At 37.2% G+C, this 26170-nt stretch overlaps 1 protein-coding gene across 1 annotated transcript in view; it reads left to right on the top strand.

The window, feature by feature from the left end:
- The window catches only part of epha3 (eph receptor A3), a 142795-nt gene that overhangs the window by 65986 nt on the left and 50639 nt on the right, over window positions 1-26170 (top strand). Inside the window, exons 4-6 of the mRNA XM_079821629.1 lie at window positions 2873-3028; window positions 8556-8891; window positions 19026-19150. Of these exons, the coding sequence (XP_079677755.1) occupies window positions 2873-3028; window positions 8556-8891; window positions 19026-19150 (617 nt within the window). The remainder of the gene's footprint in view (window positions 1-2872; window positions 3029-8555; window positions 8892-19025; window positions 19151-26170) is intronic.

The raw sequence follows: 26170 nt of genomic DNA on the forward strand, positions 1-26170 counted from the left end.
TTTTTATCACGTTTGGGACTTGTTTTCTGTGTTTTCTGATTGGCAACAGTAAAAGTATGCCGGATTAGATTTCCTGTAACAAACGCTATGAAGAGCACCTGTTTTTTTCTTTTTCTTTTCATCAGCCTCATTTTGTGCATTCCCTAATGGAGAGTCTCAGAGGAGAAACAGGTTAATGTAAACCTGCATTCTCATGCATCACAGGTACTTTCCATGCTGTCTTCTGCTCACCCTATGCATAAGAAAACCTCTCATGAGAAACAAGTTGTGGGAATGTCGACTGTGAGATAATAAACATAATAAACATCACTGATATGTTGGAAGCAGATGCATGCATCCCACCCAAGAAAGCCTTTATTAAATGGTAAGATGGTTTTCTGCTGTATTCCCAGGGAAGAACCTGACCTTGCTGCTTCTATAATAATAAAGCCCCTTCGGTTTTCTTGCCCTGAAGTAGAATTCAATTGATTCTAGGAAAACGGTGCTGACTTGAAGCTTTGGTTCAGCAACTGTATCAGGTACTGAACCTGCAAACCTGGGGAGTGGAATACAGATGTGTGTGAGCCCTAGTAATTAGCCAGCTCATCATGATTTTCCCTCTTCATTATGGGTAATGGAATGGGATTCTCATGAATAGGGATGGATGAGCTGATGAGTACACTTTAATAGCGGAGATATTTTTTTTTCATTATAAGAGGTGTATTTGCATAATTCATGAAACAGCCACTGAATATGACATTAAAGGAGATTTTAAAAGTATTTTTAAAACATACTTTATCACATAGCTATGACTTTAGCCTTTCAAATGTTCTTCTCCCTGAGGAAAAAAGGTTTTCCAATTATATTTCAGTCAAACATAAACGTTGAACTTTAAACATAAAAATGCTCCTCCAAAAATTACTTAGAATATAGGACTACTCTTTGTAGTTGTTACACTTATGTTCAGTTAGTTTCGTCTTCATGGACTTTTAGTTTTGTTTTCAACAGTCACATGTGTTCTTTGTCTTTGTTTCCCGCCAAATCTGTTTTCATTGACACAAATCATCCCAGCTGTTCGTCATTTAGTTAATCACAATGTGTATTTAAGTTCCTCACCTTCACTCTGGGTGCATCTCAATCAGCTCCCTATAATCAGCATGTCGTGTACACAAATTTGGGCACTGGTATGGACAGTAAAGGACTCTGGCTCACTACACATTGGGACATACACATGAATCTATTCCCAGCAATGTGACAACGTCTTTTTAGGGAGAGAACGTTTCAGTACACTGGAAGGATAATTTTTTTGAGACGACCCTTAATAGCTGATTTGTTTGTGTGAACGTGATCGTGTACCTTCTGAGTTTTTAATTTGATTAAAGACTTTGTATTTCTCACCATCTCCTTCATCTGTGTGCCTTTCTACAACCACCAATCGTAACAGTATTCATGTTGTTTTGAAAAATTTATCTCCAAGAAAAGTAGAGACTAATCGGACAGCTGGAGCGTGCTTGGATTGGATTGATCGCTCAAATTGACAGGTCTTGACTTACCGTGCACCATAGCATAGGAGAGCACAGCTGAAACAATGCTGGAAGATCATCACTCATCAACAAGGATCTTATTACTTGTTACTTATTCTATGTCATTATAAATATGATGTTTTATTGTGACATGTTCTCATGTAAGCAGTTTTTCTGTTCAGTAAAACACTCAGATCACTTGTTTAGAGAGGTTTTTGGACTCCGAATGCCATAAAATATCATCACAAAATTTGGCCCAAATGCATGACAAACCCAAACTTGATTTTATGGTCCGTCATACTTTCTACTAGTCATCATGCCAAGTATGAATAAAAACAAAATAAACTAATCAATTGTATCTCTTATTCTGGTGTTTTCTCAGCAGTGTAACATAAGAACCTCCAAACATGATCAAAATAATGTTTTTTTTGAAAGGTGAGGCGATCTATCAAGTGGGCCATGAACTTTTTTTATTTTTTTTTTTATTTTATTTATGAAGATAAGAAATGTTCCTTGAGCACCAAATTGGTATTATAATTATTTATTATGGATCATATGACATTGAACACTGGAGTAATGGCTGCAATATTACTTATTATTAATATTATTAGGCTTTACTATAATTTTGATCAAATAAATGCAGCTTTCATAAGCATGAGTCTTTTTTTTTTTTTTTTTACAAAATCTTACTGACCCCAGACTCTTGAACAGTATTGTACAGTCATGAGGATCTCCTCATTATATAACTTCCTGTTTCTGTCTTTTCTAAGAATGTAATATGTTAATTACATCAGGACAATGAAATCACACAGACACTTAAACATCTTATTAATAATAAAAAGTTAACAATAGAAATTGTGTATTCAAGTCATTTTCAGTATAAATGTTATGTGTTTACATCTGAACAAATAGTCATATTATGAAGCAATACAGTGAATATTAATTGCGCAGCTTAGATAATTTAGTCATGAAAATTGATGAGAAAAGTTCATATTGAGACTTCAGACTTGTCATTGTTGAGATATCTTCTAAATCTCTTGAGGAGACACTTGTGAGAACTAAGCAGTCTCCATTTAATCTTGTTGCCTTCTCGAAAAAAATATTTATTTCCTATGAGGTCATAATGTTCACTCGCATATCCGTGTGGCCGACCATACGCACATCTCAGCTGTGGTTGGTACAGCTATTCGTTTGTTTAAGTCCATGCAGATGATTAAATGTCTTTCTATTGTGTCCGCCGATGCATATGGTCATGTGAAATGATTCGCTCCATTAAAAGTGGCAGCATAGTAATGGGGTAATGAATGGTCCTGTTGGCTAGAGTCTCCCAGCATCCTAATTTGTCTTCCCTCCCGTTGTTGTCTCCACAGCCTGCCGGCCCGGCTTTTATAAGGCCTCCTCCGGGAACGTCAAGTGCTCCAAGTGTCCTCCGCACAGCTACACGCACCAGGAGGGCTCCGTCCACTGTGGATGCGAGAAAAACTACTTCCGCGCAGAAGAGGATCCTGCCTCTATGGCCTGCTCTCGTACGTGTTTGCTAACCTACATATAATTTTCTCCAGATTCTATAGGTTTAACTTTATTTAAAGAGAGAGTTCAACTTTACCGCAAAAAAAGAAGAAGGAATTTCTGTCATTATTTACTCACTCATTTAATTCCAGATATGTGGTACTTTCTTCTGTGGAACACACACACACACACAAAAGATATTTTGAAGAATGCTGGAATCTAAACAAAGTTTCAGTTCCTATTCACTTCCACCAGGGCTTGTGGTTTTCCAAAGTTACAAGCCACTCAGCATTCATCATGCCAAAATTCAAGCCCTGTAACACCAACATTATTAATCCGGAGCAAATGAAACGAGTGAGATGAGTGAGTGAGGGGAGGCGGGTTAGTATTGTAAGTGTTTCAGATAGCCTATTTCAGTATTGATATGTATTGAAAAATCTATATTTTTGACAACACTACATTGCAATTAGTTTATTATTTTTAAAAGACTACAATTTAAAAATGTAAATATTTTATATAAAATATGCTTTATATAACTTCGTTACACGCCACTGCTGAAATCCATCTGCATTTGGTGGGTTGCCGGGTGTTAATGTCAAGCCCTGACTTCCACTATATGGACAAAAAAATAAAAAAATACAATGGAAATCAATGGGAACTGAAACAGTTTGGTTATCAACATTCCTCTAAATATCTTGTCTTGTTTTGTGTTCAGCAGAAGAGGGAAAATGGCAAAATGTTCATGTTTTGGTAGACTATCCATTTAGGTATAGGATGGCAAATAACAAAATATACACAATAATTTACATGTTATGTTATTGTTCAGATAACTATTTATGTTACTTGAAACACAGCATTCCTGTTCACCACACAGCCCTCAGAAGCGCCGGAGCTTTTTGAAGGATGATGTTTGTTCAAGGATTGATGAATTTGTGTTGGCTCATTCTGACAAAGCTTCCGATACCCCCTCTGCGGCCTTCAAGCTATCCTACCGAGAATAGTCCGTGTTTGCTTATTTTTAACCGTTTCAACCAATGGGCCTCCTTGGGTTTGCGCAGCGGAGCAAGCTAACCCATTCTCTTTTATGGAGAAGCACGCAGATGGTAGACAGATGCATGCAGCGACTGCCAAGCATTCCAAAACACATTATCCATAAATCATTGCATTGCTATCAGTGCTGATTCATATCACATAAAACCACCAAGAGCCTTATTGAATTCTGCGGCCAAGTTTAATAGGGTGTATCTTACGTGACATACGAAATAGTCAGCACGTCGGATCATGCCATGCTCATGCGAGTCGCATTTTATTTTGGCTGTCAGAAGCAATACTGAGTCTTCATTTCCACTTAAGCACTCATTGCCAATGTTAGTTTAAGACTTTGATGGGTATAGTGAGAGGAAAAACGCTTGAACAGAGTGTACGACTTTAATTTCTCCACTTCATACTGTCATAGCCCTCGAGTTTATACATTTATCTTGATAGAATCTGCTCAGATGCAGGCAGTGGAACAGATACGCTTTAAGTGCAGCTCTGAGAGCGGAACTGCAATTAAAAGAAGACGATGCGCGATATTATCTGCAATAATTGCGGAAGGTCATTTTGAGTTCTTCAGAGATGTTTTTTCTCTCTGTTTTGCGTGTATTATTCAGGTCATGGCTGCATTATACGCACAGTTGTTATGTGAATTATTGCTTTGTAAAATTTGCAGTTTATGTTGCATTCTATGTCGTGTCAGTGAAGGTCGGCATTTAATCACTGATGAACGTTTCAAAGGCATACATATTTATGCCTGTTTTTAGTACGTATAAATGGACTTGTTTATTTCTGCCTGTCTCCTTTTTTATGACCTCATAAAGGCGATATTCTGCAGCGTAAATCCTTGACGTGAGGGAAATGCCAACACCGGACATGTTATATAATTGTACCACTTATCAAAACCGATGCAACCTTCTCCCATATGTCACAGAGAGAATTTCATGGGTTTGTCATGTTGTGGTGGTGATTGTTCAGGTCGGCTTTAATATGAAGGCTGTAGTCACACTTCTGTGGGCTGCTTGTCAGACTGAACTGTCTGTGTAACGGATGGCTTACCCTGGCACACCTCACATCCTCTCGCTAACAGCCGAGCCAGTCTGTTAACATTACCTGCTCACTGTGATTTCTATTAAATGTCAGGATCAAAGGACGCCTTGCTCTGGCAAAGATGTTACCTAGTGACATATAACTACTTTTTCCTCCATCCTATAAAAAAAGAGACTTTGTTTTATGTAAAAAAAAATTATCTGTACTGGCACAGAAAACCTCCTTTTTTATGATACTCATTTTTTTATAAAGGAAAGATCAGGGATGAGTTGTAAAATAGAAAGTCCACTATACTTTAAAATAGTAATTGGGATTTTTTTAGTCAAATATGAAAATTCTGTCATCATTTACTCACCCGTTATTTAGAAATTATTTTATATCAGCTGTATAGCTATTGCTGGAAATTATTTGTAATAGTTTTAGTGAAAGGGGTCATGAATTGAGAATTTAACTTTTCTTTGAACTTTTTATATATGAAAGGTCATCGTTGTATAAGAATATCCTCTAAGTTTCGGAGCTGAAAACTTCCTTGTTAGTCAAATAAAAGCTTTTATTGACCGCTGACTCATCAATTGAGGGATCTGCGATTTTGCCTCCCTGCGACGACAGAGAGCAGCGAAACGCTGCCTTAAAAGAAGAAGAAGAACGCCTAATTCTGTAGCCCACCCAACGATTCGCACATGACATGTAATAGGTAAATAACATGGGCCTACGCTAAACCAGATCGAGCTACCAAGCAATAAACATACCATTGTAGATTACAAAATATTGCACAGTGCCTTGTTGTGGAAGAACACAGTCACTGCATAAGCTTCCTTTGGATTCTAATATTAGCAATGCATGGTTGAACTTTTTTTTTTACTGTTCCAGCTCACGTGGGTAAGACATTGCGCGATTGTTCGCTTCATTTCAATGCGGATTCTTTTGTAAAAAAACAAGAAACTGGATTTGCAGACAGAATAAGATTAAAAAAACAATGCTGTGCCTTCTATATTGGATCCGACCGGAATGGTGCAAAAAAAATTTTATGTGATAGTATTGCATTTTTACAGATTGTTTGATATCTACTGATTATGTGTGCGTGTCTAACTAAACATAATTAACGATAACTTACCACGCTATCACAGGCTGGAGTACCCTTTGTATTAGAGGTGTTGTTGGTTCATTGTCCTTCTATTCGGGATCAGACTCTGGGTCGAACATGTATGGGCGAATCATTCCAGTTGCCATTTTTCCACATTGGAAGTTTTCGAAACATTTCCACACGTGTACTGACAGGGGAGTCGAAGCTCAGTATAATATGCAAAACTGTTATCCAATCATAGCGTTAACTTCCAAGTCTTCAATGCGGCACACCCATAAAAACCGAGCTTTTCAGGAGCTAGGCTCAAAACCAGGGTAGAAAATAGCCTATTACTCATTCATTATTATGTTTTTTAATGTAAAAACAACTTAAACGTCATAAGTTGACCTCAGACAACAGTATATAAAAAATAAATAAAAATAATACTAGTCTATAAGAGTAGATCGAAGGATCAGTCTTTTCAAAATGTAAAATTTTTAAATAATAATGGTTAATTAATTTAATATATCGACGCTCCTAGTTTCTGTTTAAAAACTAGTTTGAAAACAAGCAGCTTTGTCATAAACGCATCATCAATACCGGTGGGCTTCAACTATTGTGTTGGTCAGTAAGGGGATTTCAAATCAAAAAGGTTGAGAACCACTGGTATATAAGTCATATGTCTTTTAAAGTCATATACATGTGAAGACCAGACTAATATTTAAGACATTCAGTTAAAGTCTTTCCCTCTGCAAGAGCTGGCAAATATGATTATAATTTATAAAATTACATTTTTGAGTGAATTATTCCTTAAGGATTTTTGCTCTTCTTTCAGAAAGTGCTTTTAAAAAGGCCAGTGTGGTGAATCCTGTATTTGACCTTGAAGCTAAACGTCTGATTTATTGTCATGTCGGAATCAAGGGAAAGCAACAGGGAGTGTTCTGGAATGTTCCGGAGCGAATTTGTGGGGGAGATTCCTTTGTGTAATGTTCTATTTCTTAATGTAGTATCAAATCCTATCTCTCCCCCACTTTCCTTCTCAGACAACATGTCTGTCAAAATGATGCAGGTTCAAGAGGCAGGAAACCTTCTCTGAGCTCCTGGGCTTCAGTGTGTGAATTCATGTCAAATCAAACCAACCGCTCTTCATTTTTTCACTTGTCACCAGACCTAGGAGTAATTGTATGTAATTACACCCAGAGGTCAGACATTAAATACTTGAAATATTCTAAAATGATTATTTATTACAATCTGGCTTTGAACTTGTGTCCATCTCCTGACTTGAATCTGAGATTTCACTCTCATACACTCACATATACGGAGAAGTCGTCACTTATTCAAATAGCAGCTTGATGTCAAGGCCTGCTATTTCAATCAGAATAGAGCCCGCTGGCCGCACTTCATACCCCATTTTTTATCGGGACAATCTTTAAAGTTAATATAACAATCCAGCGAGGACACTTTTGAACTCTGGAGTAATTCTAGAGACTTTGCCAACATTTTAACAAGGGGAAGGACATGCCTGCCTAAATTCCGTATCCATCCATAACTGATGACTTTAACGATTAAACCCACACTTTTTAAAGTAAACGTACTTCCCCAGGGAGAAGTTTTATTGCTCTTTCATAGCTCATGAGATTTAATGGAGTTCTCAGTTGTCTTTCATTTAAGTATAAACTTTGTCCCAGATGTTTCTCCTGTCATCCCTTTCAAAAAAAGAGACAAAATGAGACAGTTTCTTATGCAGTTTTTTTTACATGAAAATGTAAATTAAAAATGCAATAAATGTAAATCTTGAAAGAATTCAATGAAAAATGTTTAAGCTCATATTGGGACCAATACAATTTTGATTGTAAAATTGGTGTCTCCATTTCCTCTCCATTTAGTCGCCATGAAGCTGCGATAGTCTTTGCTTCCCTATTGTTACATACATCCAAGTAAAACGGCTTCTCGAACAAGAAAAATATAGGGCGGTACTTGAATTTGTCCATCGGGAATTGATTGGATTGTTGGATCATTGTCTTTTGCAATTGCTGTGATCTTACGTGAGTGACAGGTTGTCCCGCCCTCATCAGGGAAGAAAAGTAATTTGATTAAAGATTACATGGGCATGTGAATTAAAAAAATAATAATTATGGTTTGCATGGACAAATCATTTATAATAAACACCACACTTTTCCATTAAAAGAATCCAATACGAATTGTCGGTTTTGATTTCATGGTGACTATAATCTCATTAATGTCTAAGAGAAACAGTTTAGATGGTTTCCAATGGGTCATAGTTGTATTTCAGTACAGCACAAATATATTTTAATTGTTTTGTACTCTATTTTTATAGCTTGGATTAAAAAAAAGTTGAGTAAATAAATATTATATCATATATCTTCTTTCCACAGGACCCCCATCTGCCCCACGCAATGTGATCTCTGCCATTAATGAGACGTCAGTGATTCTAGACTGGAACTGGCCGGCTGACAGCGGAGGCAGGAAGGATGTGACATTTAATGTAGTCTGTAAGCGATGTTGGCCGGGTCCCAGACAGTGTGAACCATGCAGAGGAGCTGTGCGCTTCCTGCCCCGTGACTCCGGTCTCACTAACACGACAGTAACTGTGGCAGACCTTCTGGCACACACCAACTACACCTTTGAGATTGAGGCCCAAAATGGAGTGTCCTTCCTGGCCCCCACGATCCGCCAGTATGCTGCAGTCACCATCACTACCAATCAAGCAGGTTTGTCTCTAATCCTAGCTGATACTATTGTTAAAGGGTTAGTTCACCCAAAAATGAAAATTCTGTCATTAATTACTCACCCTTATGTCGTTCGAGACCCGTAAGACCTCCGTTCATATTCGGAACACAAATGAAGATATTTTTGTTGAAAGCTGATGGCTGAGAAAGGCTTCATATAGGCCTCCATTGACATTCAGTACACTTATACTCCCAAGACGGATAAAAGGCTCTCAAAACATCGTTACAAAGTCCATCTCACCACAGTGACTCTACAATAATCTTACGATGCGACGACAATAGTTTTTGTGCGCAAAAAAAAATCAAAATAACACCTTTATCCAGCTTGTTATTGCCTTCCGCGTGTGCCTCCACGACGCATGCGCGAGAATATGACGCAGATCCGGCGTTCGGACAGATGACCCAGAAGTGATTTGTTTACTATCAGAGGAAGACGCGCGTATCTCAGCTGTTGGATTCTACATTGATCGTGCTTTAGGTCTCGGCGTAGTTCTCAAAATGGGGTTAAAGTGTGCATTTCATGGATTCCCGAACCCCGGCGCTACGTCATATTCTCGCGCATGCGTCGTGGAGGCACACGCGGAAGGCAATAACAAGCTGGATAAAGGTGTTATTTTGATTTTTTTTTGCGCACAAAAACTATTGTCGTCGCATCGTAAGATTATTTTAGAGTCACTGTGGTGAGATGGACTTTGTAACAATGTTTTGAGAGCCTTTTATCCGTCTTGGGAGTATAAGTGTACTGAATGCCAATGGAGGCCTATATGAAGCCTTTCTCAGCCATCAGCTTTCAACAAAAATATCTTCATTTGTGTTCCGAATATGAACGGAGGTCTTACGGGTCTCGAACGACATAAGGGTGAGTAATTAATGACAGAATTTTCATTTTTGGGTGAACTAACCCTTTAATGGAATAGTTCACTTCAAAAATATTCTGTCAGCAATTACTTACAATCATTTTGTAATCATTTTGTATTTTGAACCCCTATGATGTTCTTTCAGTTGTGAAACACAAAAGCATATTTATGAAGAATATCCTGATTATTTTCCATGCAATGAATTTGGACTGGAACTGTCAAGCTTCAAAATGACAAAAAGCACCCTAAATGTGTTATAAAAGTACAAACGTGTTAGGTACATACAATTTAAGGGCTGTATTACAATTCTTCTGAAGCTATACATTTATGTGAGAAAAAAAAAAAACAGAACCAATGGTGTTTTATGGCAAATGGCATCACTGACATGTGCACCTATAATGCAATTATTTCTAATAATCAGAGTAAGGTCTTAATCGCAGTAAGATGTTTAAATGACATGAGCAGAACTCTTCACTCCAGTTTACATGCAATTTTCATTATTCTGATTAGTCTCTAATAAGTATGGTTATACCACACTCAGATAGGCATACAGTATGCATATTACCGACTATTGTTTTAATCTACTCACATCAAATTCAAAATACATTTTTATGGACGTACTGGATATTATTCAGTGCCGTTATGAACATTGCAATGCAGGGTTTGCCTGCTGCTGTCGCGTTCTTTGCACCATATGGATGAAGATACGGAGCAGAGACTGTGCAGCGAGTTGTGTTGACAGAGTTTAGTGATTTGAAGAAGAGAAAACTTCAGAATAATGTCACAGAGTTCATTCATAAAGTTCTGTGAACAACACACGGCATCTGTCTGCGCACGTGCACTTTGGTCAGAGCGGTAATAATGCCATTATGGATTTTACATGCCTGTTTATTGCGATTAAAATAGGCGTACGCCACATAGTTTAATGCGATTATGGTTACTACTATTATGAGCTTAATCGCATTAGTTTGATCGAAGTATTGCATTTACATGAGGTAAAGTTTAATCGCAATATTGCCAAAGTCCCATTATAATCGCATTGTGAGGGTAATGCATGTAAATGCACTGAAGTTGTCATTATTCTGTCTATATATATAAATATATATAGCAGGGGTGTTCAAACCTGCTCCTGGAGGGCCACTGTCCTGCAGAGTCTATTCAGACACTATGCGATTTCAGTCTTACTAGGCATACTAGAAACTTGCAGACAGGTGTGTTGAGGTAAGTTGAAAGTACTACAGTCAGTACTACAGTTGAATTTGAACTTACTTTGCGACCATTCAAAAAGTATGTTCTATATAGTATAAATATGGGTAGTATGAATGAAATTCAGACACACTAGATCTGCCATGTTGTTACTGTCATGTCACCTAGCGTCAGTTGGGTCACTTTACTGCCATTCATAAATCTTCTCTCATGGCCTCATGGGATAGTAAAGTGTCCATCGAATGCGCACTTCAGAACCTTGCCAGAAGTAGTACGTCATCCGGGTACTTTTCGCATATTGCTTTTTGAATACAATAAATTCGGACATACTACTCTGTTGCCATACTGTTTCTCTCATACTAGTAGAGAATTATTCGATTTCAGAAGCAGGACTTGATTGTAGCTGGTTCAGGTGTGTTTAATTGGGGTTGGAGCTGAACTCTGCCGCCCTCCAGGTGCAGGATTGGACACCCCTGATATATTGCCAACATAGAGTATAGACAAAATTCCAAAAAGGTACCCATACATACAAATTTACTGCAGTTTCCAACTGAACTAAACACTAGTGGCAGTAAAAAAACTTTTATTCTTTTTCACCCAAATTATGATTAGAGTGGCAGATGGTAAGTTATTTTCAAACATGATAGAGCATTAACTTTCTAATGGCACTCGCTTGTCATTTCCATTTCGAAACTGCCGCGATAATACAACCAATGTAATAAAACATTGCCAAATTCACAGTTATCTCTCATGGTTAAAACTGAATGCACTGTTTGCGGCACTCCATGCACACTTAAAAATGGTTGCAAAACATCAACGAGATGTGAATGAACACAGTATAATTTTGTAGAAATGTCGAATGTTTTTTCATTGAGCCTAGGTTGTATATGCTAAGGCATATATATATATAGGAATATAGTAAACAAATATTTAAAAATTATGATAATTAAATTTGTACAATTGTAAAGCCCCAGACCCCATTCATTATGGAATAGATCAGCCAGGATTTTCTTCAAATATTCACCTTTAGTGTTCCATGGAAGAAAGAGCATCATAGAGGTTCAGAACAACATGAGAATGAATGTGTGAACTGTTCGTTTAATTCTCCCAGGTCTTCTAATGGGATATTATTAACACAATATTCTCAAGAATTACACTTCATTCAAAGAAAAATATCTTCAAAGATTTCTTTTGATTGAGCAAAATGTTTTAATGGTCCCCTAAGATCGGTTGAGACGTATTCACAAGACAATTCAATTTCCTCTCAGCGATGTGCAACAAAGCTCAAAATTCCATTTGGAAGGAAGAAAAGAACCATTTAATGCCTCTGCAAGCCTATTGCTCATCCCGCGCTACCACAGCTGTCTGTGAACATATCATTCTGCAGGTGCTGGCCTCTAGTATAGCTGACTGAAGGTCACGACTCCTCAGGTTACTAAAGCAGAGGGATGCTGAACGGCAGGCCATCTGCCTCTCATTCCATGCAAACTTCCTTTGTGAAGACTAGTGTTTCTGTTCTCTAGCCCTGTGGGGCTCAGGCCACTGTCAGTTCAGTGCTGTCTGCGGAGTGATAGGTACAGGTTCTGCCATGATGATTTAGAGTAGGCTTTGGTCCACAGCTTACAGGCTTTGGGGTCTGGTGTCATGAAATAGTAGGCAGAAGACAACTTGGACTACTAGAAGTTCAAAGGCTAGGGATTGATAGTTTTGCACCCTTTTACCAGAGGGAGCAGTTGACTTTGCCTGAGACCTCATAAAAATCCTTACCATCCTTGTGAGAGGACTGCTGTATCACTCAGTAGATCTTTTATCTTCTGTCGCAGAGCAGATGCTGATTTATCTGTGAAGAAAGGCGTCTTCTTTCAGAATGATACAGCATTACAGGCCTCAATGTACTGACCACCAATGCTACATTGGATTCCCTGATTGATACATTGAACATTTTCATTATTTGTGGGTCATTCCTGATATGCAGAGCCTTTAAAATTATGTAATTTTTGAGAATGAATATAAGAAATTATTTCAGACATTCAGACTTTAACTACAGTTAAATCATTAAAAACTATTACATTTTAATAAAGAAAATGAGTAGCTAATGACTAACTTATAAAAATTACTTTTATTTAGCATTTAAATGTATCAAATGATACAGTAAAGACATTTATGATGTTACAAAATATATATAATGAAATCACAATAATAAATTACATTTTATTTTAAATTGTAATGATATCACAATATTAACGTTTTTCTTTATTGAAAGAGACTTCTTTAAAAAAAACTTTTTAATGGTAGTGTGTATTGTTAATTTAGTCATTACTCGTTTTATGTCATGATTAATATAGGATTTTGGATAACACAGGATTTAATGATTTATTGTAAACTAGAAAAAGCAAGTCATTTAAAAAAAGAAAAAATCGTCAAATACATTGTTAATATACGTTTTTTTTAACTGTTGTTTCCGCACACAAATAAATTGTCCTGAAGGATGATAACAAACTGGCTTTTAGGATGTTACAAAAGATTATAATTATGGATATTTAGGACACAATTATAGCATTATTCCTAAAAAATTTTTTGTGAAACATTTCAATTTGAGAAGTGGAAAAAATGTATTAATAAATACTGAAATAATGATTCATATATTACTAATATTTTGCATGCATTATAGTAATTAACATGTTTTTAATTTTAGAAATAAGTGCATAGCACCTGAAATATGTTATCCAATCTATAAAGACACAGTAGATGAGGTCATAAAATGTATTGCATTGTTGGAATGACCCTGACCATAACAACCAGATTGTATTGTGGGCTTAAAGTTTTTTTTTCTGGTGTTGCTAGGTCACAGCTCCATTAAAGGTCTTTTTTCTCTTCCAGACAAGGATTTCAGCTGACAGATTTGTGGCCGCTCAGAATGATGGGCATTAAATATGGATTTAACGCTCTAGTCCTTCAGTAATGTCTCGGAGGAACATTTTAAAAACCTTAAATTGCATTCTTTTTATGTTTTTGTCAATTGTTTTTAGTTATTGTCTGTTGCTTTCTATAGATTTATTACTCTTTAACACTTTTTTAATCTCATTAGACATACACACTCCCACTAACAATTCTCACTTGCTTTCGAAGGTACAAAGAAGCATAGTTTGACTTTGGCGCTTTAGTTTAATACTATTAATTTCCGAGCAAAGAGACTGCACTACACCCTCACTTTCTGTTTTTGCAGCTCAGTTTTTTAGTTCGGGCTGTTTCAGAAACCAAACCCAGGAAGATCGTGACCCCTCTCTGTTCCTCTTGCTATTAGACAAGTAATCCAGCTTCCTTTACTGTCCTATAAAACACAGACAGAACAAGGAGATGGATGTGTGAACGGCCAATCCAGTGAGTCGGGCCTGCAGAGAGCACATTTACGAGGGGCTCAGAGGGCTGTCAGCGCAGCCCAATCCATCTAAACAGAGCCAGCATGTGCTCCGCAGCCCAAGGGAGACAGAATACGTAAACTGCCCTCCATGTCAGGACGGTGCTCTCTGCTTGGCTCTCAACCTCATCAGAGCTGTAAAACATTTGTGTTGAGACCTGACAGTTCTGCCGTCTTAACAGGCTTCTTCACCTGACCTCTCAGTCGTGCCAGGGCAGAGCAGAGATTTTCAGCAAAGCCAGAAGAGGGTGCATCCTAACTTGTGATAATACCAAAAAGTCTCATTCTACTGTGGCAAAAAGTTCATTTTGCACAGACCTAAATATTTTTACCAGCTATAAAACAGTATTTTGCTCTGTTTATTATAAGTATTTTATTAAGAATTATTATTTAACTCAAAAGATTATATGCTATAGGGGCCTCTCTCCATCTCACAGTGAAACTCCACCAATCACAAAATTAAAGGAGATTTTGTACCTCATGTTTTTGTTTTGGTTGCTTAATGCAATGAGTATTCTCTATACATGTGACCATTGAAAAGTTTACGGTCAGTAAGACTTTTTTAAAATATTTTATTTTTTTTACTTTTTTCATGCAGCAAGGATGCATGATAACAACTTTTAAATTGTTACAAAATATTTATATGTGTCATAAATGCTGTTCTTTTATATTCATCATGTGACACTGAAGACTGGATTTTGATCACAGGACAAAAAATTACATTTCAAAATATATTAAATCGATAATATTTCACAAAATTATGTTTTACTGTATTTTTATCAAATAAATGCAGCCTTGGTGAACTTCTTTCTAAACATTGCAAAACCTTACTGAACCCAAAATTTTGAACAGTAGTGTATGTTTCTGTATCAATTAAAATAATAATAATAAAATAAAAAATGTATTATATATTTTTAATTATCAATGGACTTTACCAGGCGGTTTGTATATGTTTCGTTACAATTGCTCATGTAACATCAGAGAAGGTCAGATTATCATTCCAACAATTCGATTTAAACCATAAAAAATGTTGCAGTTCCTCATAATGTTAACAGCCGAAGCCAATTTTGCTTGCGTTTGGCACTTGGCAAGTGCTAATTTTGGACACTGATCTGTGTGGAAGTGTTTAGCTGGATCATGGCATTACAGAAGTTTTTCCATGACTCATTCATGCATTCTTCAAATATGTTGTTGCGGTTGCCTCTTCTGTTTAGCTTTTTTTGGGGGAAAGGGCAGGGAGAAAGAAAAGGAAGGTCTGGCACAGGCATGGGCACCCACATTAATGCCATGCCTCTGTCCCACATCCGCAGAGCCATGTGGAGGACATTTTGAGACCGTGTTCTGCAGCATGTCATGATCTAGACAGCACTTCACTGAGCTTGTTTATGAATGCTTATGTCTCCACTGCAGCATACTTGCAAGTGCAGGAGAACGACCGTCAGCCACACCTGTAAATGCAGAGCTCTGAATATAATCCTCTTCTGAGGTTGTGGGTTCAAGCAGAATGTAGCAGAACAGCAAGGTCCCTCCCTTCTGCAATTTTCGTAACTGAATATTCTTGCAGTATTCCACATACATAACAGTGTGGTTCTTTTTGCTGTTGCTTTCTTATGGAAGGTTTGTGGGAACTGATGATTTCCTTTGGCTTTAAGTTGGAGGTGATCTGCTCACAAGGAGAAAGCCAAGAAATGTACAAAGTTCCAAAACCTAGAGAACATCCTGTTGAAAGATCTACTGCCGCACAATTAGCACTTCTCACATGAAACGCATAAGAGACTCAACTCACAATTGTTTTTAATAGTTTGGCATTAGCATGAGGCTAAGCTAGCAAATCAAAACTGAAAAATAATAAACAAACACAGTATTGGATAAAATAGTACAATTATTTAAACTATTTTATCAATACTTACCACTATTGAATAAATTATAATCAACATTTATATCACTTCGTCCACCATTTTAGATTTTGTCTTGTCGCTAATTCTGTGAATACGGTATCTTAGACAGCAAACTAATCATGTTGACAATCTTTTAGGGCCTTCATATCGAGGCTTTACGCCTATCGGGGATTGCTGTCCCCATGCCCTCATTTACTATTGCTTACATTACTCCAATAATATACTGTATAGATAATGATTGAATAAAAACCATTGAGAGAATTTAGACACTGTGAATCAGAAGTGCTGCGGACACCATCTTATTTCAGGATATGGGATTCGCTGCAATGCTCACATGGGTATTCTCTAGCGGCAATCCATTGAGGTTGCATTGGTTGCGTTAGGGGATTGAATGAGTGCAATTCATAATATCCTCTATGGTTTCAGATACCACTACAAATGGCTGTCCTCTCTAATAGTGCACCATATAAGGATATTGAGGCGATTTCAGACCAGAGTTATCATTAACTAAATTAAAACAATAAAATGTTTCCTCCAAATGAAAGCGACAGTAAAGAGCTATACGATTATGGTTATGATTTTATAACCAAGATGGCTGCCTAAGTAAGGTCATTTTAAGGTTGACCCTTGAGCTGTGTCTGAAACAGTGTTATTTTTGTATTATGATATACTGTTAAAATTTAAATTCAATTTTATTTTTTATATATTTTCTGTTCTGTTTTTTTTGTGTGTTTTTAATATCTCTATATAGTTTTATTTATTAGTTTTAGTTTATTTAGCTTTGTTTTTTCATACTTAAGCTAACGAAACAAAACCAATGGTTTTCCTTTGATTTTAAAACAAAGTCAATCTGTTCACACTGTGAAACGCTGAGAAAGATACACAGTGTCAAATGAGCCTGCTGTCCAGACATTATAAATCATAGCTTCCATAAACTATGGCCACTAAAACTTCAATAATACCTCCCCTATCAGAGTGCAGTTGGGAAGAGGGTTGTGCAGGGGGGCTGCAAACTGAAACAGACTGTGCCCATCTGGATTCATTAACAAAGAGAAATAGACGAAAAGGAGGAGAAAAAAAAAACACGAGTTCCAAGGGAAAAGAAGTATTTCATGACTGTATAATCACAATCAAGGAAAGCTTGAACATTTGAAAGAACAACATGTTTTTTCCTGTGGTCTAATAAAATTAAAACACAGGCAAGTCAGATGCCTCCATGGCCTCATTGCTGCCTCGCAATTACAGAGCTGTAAACTTAAAAAAAGTAGTGCCAGGCAGGAGGAGAGCGAGGCCAAACTCTGACTTTAATTACGATCACAGATTGTGACCATGTGAAGTGCCAGAGTGGAGGGAGACTTTTGAGCCGTATGCCTGTAGCACAGTGCAAAACTACACACACATATATATATATTAATACTAATTTGGTGGTTTATATAAACAACTACAGTAGATGGCTAATCTGTCTCAAGGATGCCCTGAATAATTATGCTGCTTCACCTGACCCTGATTAGATTCTTAGGGTTGTTTACGTGAGAAACTGCTAAAAGAAATACAGTGGAAGAGTTTTGAGACACGTTTGTACAAGCTAAAACTTCATAAAGCCTCTTAAAAAATGCACAGATCAAAAAACGTGATACAGTGGGGATTAATTAAATGGGATGATTTTAAAGGGATAGTTCACCCAAAAAATGAAAATTATCCCCATTTACTCACTCTCAAGCCATCCTTGGTGTATATGACATTCTTTCTGACGAATACAATCAGTTATATAAAAAAATGTCCTGGCAAATCCAGGCTTTATAATGGCAGTGAATGGCAGCCCAAAATCTGAACCCCAAAAAAGTGTAAGAAAAATATCCATATTTAACACGGTATAAAGTAAAATATCTAGCTTCTGACGGACCGCCTTCCGTATATAACTTGTGCTGAAAGGGTAATGCCTCTCACAGTTCAAACTGCTTACGCTTCGTCCGACGTCATACATCACGCCAGTTACGCTTTTTTTGTAAGTTGAATACGGACGGCGGTCTTGAATTATGGATGGATGCACTTTTTGAGCTTCAAATTCGTGAGCCCCGTTCACTGCCATTAGAAACCTTGGACGCGTCAGGATATTTATTAATCTAACTCCAATTATGTTCATCAGAAAGAAGAAAGTCATGTACACCTTGGAATGGCTTGAGGGTGAGTAAATCATGGGGTAACTTAAATTTTAAAGTGAACTAATCCTTTAAATTGATCAAAAGAGACAATAAAGGCATTCTGATAATATTTCACAGTGTTACTGTTGTATTTTGATTGGTAAATTACTTGGTAAGAGACTTCTTTAAAAACATTTAAAAAAATCTCCCAAACTTGGATCACATCACATTTGGGGGTCCTTTGGAGGCAAAAAAAACAACAAAAAAACCTTGAAATAATGAGCCATACCTCTAACTTAGTGGTATTCACTTGACATAACAGTGGCCACTGTTTGCAGGGACCAGCCATTGCCCGATTGCATCAATTTGTCTTTCAGTCCTCCAACTTTCCCAACTTTGAAACCGGCCCCCAGTGGAGAGCAAACTCGATTAGGTCAACAGGAACCAGTTCACAGGATGCAAATTGTTGAATGAAAATGTCAGCTGAACTTCCTGTGACCTTAGGCTTTATGTGCTTGTAATACAGAGTGGAAACAGCTAATCCGTTTTTTTTTTCTTCTCAATTTTGGTGTGTTCCTCTCCCTCTCTCACCGCAGCTCCATCTGCAGTGACGGTCATCAGGAAGGACCGAACATCAAGAAACAGCATCTCACTGTCTTGGATGGAGCCAGAGAGACCCAATGGGATCATTTTAGACTATGAAGTCAAATACTATGAGAAGGTGGGGGCAGTTTAATTTTGACTCGCTGTGGGCACTCACTGCATTAACATTTTAATTTGAAGTCATCACAAAGTTCTTTTATTTGGCCTCATTAGGAATCTTGGTCCAGAGTGCACATCCATATACCTGGGAGCATTTCAAGTCATTAGTGTATGTGGCTTAATTTGATTGTTCGAGGTGAAATTGAGTCTGTCTGCTCTGCTGAGAGATGTTTGCCTGAAATGAAAATTTTACCAGGTACTAATGTTCTCTCTATTTGTTGTTTTTGCTGAGCAAAACCTATTTCTGTTGGACAGACCATTCAGCCACCTGAACAGAATCACCTAACTGTTCACTGTGACGTTCTTTACTATGGAACTCTATTAGAACTCTATACACCAGTGACGAGGCCAGAAATTTTAAAGTGATTGGACCTTGTTGAAATAGGGTGGCCCTCTCGAATTACATCATTTTACAATACATGGGATGAAAATTATTTGTCAGCCAACAGTTTAATGAAAACAACAAAATCCATTCATAAATAAAATAACCAATGAGCAGAATAAGAACACGAAGATAAATAATCACATAGGTCTCCATAATATAGCACATTTGCGATTTGGCAAGCAATCCCGTGCGTATCTGTGTTTGCGCTCTGAAAAGCATCAACAGTTTCTATTTACAACTTGTTTTGCAGCATTGAGCAATGTAGCCAATCACAGACATGTCTGTTGATTTCTTGAACGCAATGGCCAATCAGAGGTTCCCACTCTCCGCTCAACGCCGGGTTCATTGTGCAGTGTATTGGACACAGTCTTCATTGATTATAACGGACCTTGGTGAGATGAGTGACAGCTTTTTAGTGATTATAAAGGGGCCACTCTTTGCGCACTTTCTATGTGATATATAATCAATTCAGAATTTGAATAAAATTTTAGTTTTTCACGCTTTCCCAACGGCCACGTACATGTTGTCATGTACGCATGATTCTTTTTTCTCCTTTCCCACAAAAAACATATTTAAAACAGACCAGCCGTCAATCTCGGTGGGCCAGTGCCACCCTGGCCCTTATGTAGCCATATACACAATAGTATATATAATAAACTGTTATATTAGACTTTTTTATACCTTCTTTTTATACCAAAACTAAAACACAGAAATACAAATATTTATAAAATAGCTGTTTTAATTATATCAATAATAGGGTCCAATTCTCTCTATTAACTATTACATTTGCCTCAATAAACTGTTAAACATTATTAAATACAAATTATTATTATTGTTGTTGTTGTTAATAATATTAGTAACATTAAATATCAATATAAAATGATGGACCATGAAAAAAATTAACAATATTCGAGACATAAAATAATAATTAATTGCTAATTATAATAAAAATACATGGCTTCTGTGTATTTATGCACGCAATTTCTCATAGCTTAAGTTCCATATTCAAAATCAAGGAATATGAACATGCAGATGTTGTTTGTTTAATTTGTGACTGTGTATATATGTTCCGAGAACTCTCTATCCTTTCTGAGTCTGCCTTCTGCACAGATTTCTTTCAGTTTGTGCTGGAAGTGCACAGGCAGTTTAGAGGAAACAGTGCTTAGTACTCGCTGACCAGGTCAGTTCATTTTAAGCCTTCTTAACAATCTGTGAAAGTGCCAGATGAACTCGGCTTTGGTCTTGTAACACTGGAGACACTGATCTAAACACCACCTGCCCATTAAAGCCCTTATGGGCTGCAAGCCCATGCTTGCCCATCTAAAAAGAATAAAATAAAGCCTTAACACAATCTCTCCTCTCCTGTCACAACCCACTCCAGTCGGCCCTTCCGCCAGTTTCCTACAGATGCCATATGATTAATGAGCCGTAGTCTTGATTGAGAGTTAGTATTGTTGTACCACATCAGCGCTGCTCTTTTAGGGTCAGTTTTCAGAGGGCTCTTTCATGCTGTCAGATCTTGTGATGTCTTCTGCTCCTAGGTGAAGAGGGTAACGTCTCCCTCACTCTAAAGAAATCGCGACTCTGGGTTTGGAACTTAACTGGGCCCTGACATTGTGGGAGACTCCTCTCCCGAACTGGCAGTGGATCTGAGGGTGTGAAAGAAAGCCCTAGAACAGTATCCAATGGCAACCATCCAGAATTCTTCCCGCAGCTAAAACATTCCGTAGCTTTGTGGGTAAATGGCTTGACTGTATGACCACACAGAGACGCACATAGTGAAATTGTAGACAGGATTTGGTTGTCTCCAAGACATGGTTCATCTTCATCATGACAAAAAGGTCTTACAAGTTGAAAATTGAAAGCTCATGCCAATATTGTACTAGCAGCTCATTTCAGTCTGTGCTTTCCGCTCTCCAAATACTAAGGCTGAGTGATATAGCAAAAAGTAAAATGATATCTAGATATTTATCAGCCTTCTGACAATTTATACAATTTATTTTGAGAGTTATGTGTTTACTTTGAGGTGACTGATTTCAAATGAATAGTATTTTTCTTTCAACCCAACAGTAATTGTGGCAAGATATGAATAAAATATTAAAACTAAAACACAGTTAAAATGAATTTAAAAAGATGCATTTTTAACATTTTGTTTATTTAAAATGTTTTATGTTGACACAAGTTTATTGACTAGATTCATCAAAACAAACAGTTTAAACTGATTTATGCAAACACATGCTTTTTATGAAACTTAATGGACCAAATACATAATATTATGCACAGTGTTGCTTCATATATTGCGGCAAAACAATTGCTGAATAGAATACAATACTCTTCAAAAGTTTGGGGTCGGTAAGATTTTTTTAAATATTTTTTAAGGTCTCTTATGCTCACCAAGGCTGCATATATTGATTAAAAAAAATAGAGCAAGAACAGTAATATTGTGAAATATTATTACAATTTATAGTAAACTGTTTTCTATTTTAATATATTTAAAAATGTAATTTATTCATGTGATGCAAAGCTGATTATTCATCAGCCATTACTCTAGTCTCCATTGTCACTTGATCCTTCAGAAGTCATTCTAATATGCTATTCTAATTATTTGATGAATAGAACAGCATTCATTTGAAATAAAATATTTTTTGTTACGATATAAACGTCTTTTCTGTCACTTCTGATTAATTGAATGTGTCCTTGCTGAATAAAGGGTTTTATTTTTTCAATCATACTGACTTTTGAATGATACTATATTGTGAATATTCAATATATCACCCAGTGTAATGGAAGGATATCTCACAGTAAGCATTATCTGTTAAGTTAGAGTTAACCAGGGATTTATTTCCAAATAGGGTTTATTACGGCCGCAGATTTACCATGTGAACATAAGCACTGAACAAAAAAAACAATCGTTATGTAACATAAGCTTCTGCAGAATGAGCTTATAAGTTAACCATAGAAACAGTTTGAATTACTTGAAGAAAGTGAGGCCTGCATGTTTCTCCTGAATTGTTTTTGAACAGGCAAACTTTATGAGTTGACCTTTTGAGGATAGCAGCTCAACTCTCTTGAGCCGAGTTACACACTCAGAATGTGTTCGACATTTACATAAAATCCAAATATGCTGATATTGCTTTTCCATCTGCTGGCGAAAAAAGAGTGTTGGTTAGATTCCTACAGAGGATCTTTGTGATGTGTCTTTCTGTGAGATCAGTGAGGCCCAAATCTCTGCCTGTGGAAATGCTTTCGCTTGGCCCTAATCCCCTTATTTGCAAGCAAAAGGCAGCTCTTCGTGGGCTATTTTCACTGTCTGGCACAGGTACACTGGGGCTCCTGGAATCCTCCATGTCTCATTTGACCCTGGGTGGCACAGTGCTCCCTGTTCACAATAAAATCTAGTCCTTCTCTCCATTGATTCCTGTTAATTACACAACCTTGTGAGGCATTGCTTCATCAGGCATAGCTGGAGTCGCCCAAATCCTACACAACTGGTGCTGCCATGTGGAAAAGCCAGGGACACCCTCGGTAAGACCCTTGCTGCCCCTTGATCTAGGCTGGCAGAGGATAACAAGCCACCTTCACCCTCACAGAACACACATTGAGAAGGAAAGGGGGCCCCAAATCTTCTTACCGGATTCACTGACACACTGGCCGCAGACTTGAACATATAAACCTCATAAAAGAGAGCCAGATTCACTAAGTGACTTTTCAAAGAAAATGTGGCATCAATGGGCAATGAGTTCAAAATCACCATGATGTTTACACTGCATAATGTTGTATAGCACAAAATCAAACAAACTGCGCTTAATGGATTCTCAAAAAGGCATCAGGATGCATGGTAACTGGAGTGATGCAGCTCCTGTGAGAAAGCGTCATCATCAGGAGGTCCATGAGGTCCATGTTGCTTCACTTAAAATAAATCTCTTTTTGATTATATGCCAGAGGGGAAATACTCTGCTCTTTGTGTGTATATATCAAATTAACAATGCTATGAAAGAGGAAAGAGCCTTACAATTCAAGCATCTCTAAATACTTGAGCGCTCTGGCTCGTGTTTCCCTGACATTACAGCATCCCGATCGCGCTCGTCTTTTTGGCAACACTCTGAAATCGGCGCTTTTGACGGATTGAGCTTTTTAATGTTCTTCATGCTAGTGAAATGGTGCACATTTGAGATGATTTTGTTCGTTTATCATATTGATCTCGCAGTGTATTTGAGAATGTTTATTTCTCCACAAACTGAGATGGAAGGAATGCTTTGGAAAAGCCATTTCATATTTACAGAATTTCTTCTTTAGAGGAGAGGAAGGCTGTAAGCCCAGATTGCAATATTTAGACTGTCAAAGTAGAACATGACAAGCATATTAAGTTCCACCAATAGCGCACTTGTCGAAAAGTAACAATTGCACGCCTTGTCAAACCCCAGAGCTGGGAGGTGGCTGATGCGGACCTAGGACATATGGTAAGAATATATTTTTTGCAGTGAAAATTTAGACACACCTGTATATGATTTCCAGCTGATCACATGATGTCGTGAGCAGTGAACGGTGACAACCTGTGAAAAGATTTATGACTCAAACAGAGACGCACTCAATACGACGCAAGGTATTGGTTTCGTCTTCTGTGGCAGAGTGAATTTATATTCGAGGCCTCCTCAAACCATAAAACCTGATGTGCTCCATTTGTGGCTTTGCATTCAAAGTCCAAAGGTTTGAAATGGTTTCTGTGCTGCATTCGGGAAAGGAGTAGAAATGATTGTCGTTAGATCCAGATCAAATGTGATGTTTGCATTAGTCACTGGGTTTCCACTAGAGTCCCGCTACATCATATGGATGTTTCTTTCCATCACGGGTTGTGTCAGTAGATGTCCTACCGCATTTATAAAACTGCTAGATATAAAGATGAAATCACTTTTTACAAACAAATGTTCGCTGGTGACACTTACAGGCTTTTCGGGGGACCCCAGAAAAGAGCTGTTTTGGATTAGTTCTTCATTCAAAAAGTGCTGTGAGAGGAGCCGAAATACCCCCTTTCCAAAATATTGCTTCTGGGGCTGGGGTTTTATAGAAACTTCCTATCTTAATTCTTGACTTCATATATTTAAAAAAGTTATATTTCCTTCCTGAAATTGCCATGGTTGCTAAACAGATTCTGAGATCGCAAAACTTCCAAAGCTCAGCCGCACTGACAGATAAGGCCAAGTACAAGACCTTCTATGATCTAACGCCATCATCGCAGCTCTTTATGAAAGGACATGTGAATAAAAAACATGCAATGCTGATAAAATATGGCTTTTCATTTGTTTTGAAAATGTTCTATAGCAACATGTTCAAACTAAACCAGAAGTCTGGTTTTGATTTGTATAAGTCTGGTCAATGTCAAGTATTATTACTTATGTGGTGAAACGTGTATTTGAGCAGTTAAGACGCATATTGTGCGTGCATATTTGTTTCTTTTATTTTCTGCTTATCACATTTGTTAGTCTTTAGAAATATCAAATACATTCAAGGTCATGATTTCAACATTTTAGCCAAATGATTTGAGTGACTTGGTCTGTTATTATTTGTTTAATAATACTATATGTAATAATCTTTATATAATTGTATTTTGTATATTTATTACATAGTTACAATTCCACCATTTGTTTTATATGACAACATTTTATTAGCATTAATCATAATTTCTCAAAATCAAAACACTTCCTTTTTATGGTTTGGGGTGTCTTATATTCACCAAGGCTTCATTTATTTGATCAAAAATTGTTATATTGTGAAATATTATTACATTTTATAATAGATTTTTTCTGTTGTAATATATTTTAAAATGTAATTTTAAAAGTAATATTTTTTAAACATGCATTAAATGCATCTCCTTCAAAAATCATTCTATTATGCTGATTTGGTGCTCCAGAAACATTATCAATGTTCAAAAGTCTTCAATGTCACTTTTAATCAACTGGTAGCATTTTAAAAGCCTTGTTTCTTGTCTGTTTGCTGTCACATTGTTATAAATGTGGCTGTGCTTTTATTGCTGTTGTATTTGTTTCTGATTAGTGGATAAGCAGAGGATATTCAAAAAAATTCAGCATATGCAACTGTACACTTCATCTCTCATCTAGGGACGTCTGACAATTATGGTCCATACCAGGGCACATCAAGAATCCTATTAGCATGTGTAGTCTAGACATGAAACCCAATAGAGCTTAATCTGTTACTTGTTTGCCGACCCTCGAAAAGATGCTCTCAAATCTCATTTGCCATTAATTACTTCAACGTGGGGAAATTCTATATCTACAGTGTGGACAAGTGAGCTATTCTTAGAGGTCAATGATGGAGCAAAATGCAAATTAACTTTTGAAGTTCTGCCATAACACTAGCTATGGCTGAAGACTGATAAGTTACATGGATGAATGTGCTGGATAATACCGGCAAATGAGTGATCCCTCTGTTTGTGGGATGTTTTTCCCCCTTTTCTGGACTCCTACAATAAACAACTGAAACCTCCGCTCTTTCTCATTCCACTCCTGCCTCTTTTTCCAGTCAGAGAAACATCTGGAAACAATGGTTTGAAAGCAAAGACGCCCCATAAATCAGTTA

The sequence above is a fragment of the Gobio gobio genome (genome assembly GCF_949357685.1).
Source record: "Gobio gobio genome assembly, chromosome: 7".
In the NCBI taxonomy this organism is placed as follows: domain Eukaryota; kingdom Metazoa; phylum Chordata; class Actinopteri; order Cypriniformes; family Gobionidae; genus Gobio; species Gobio gobio.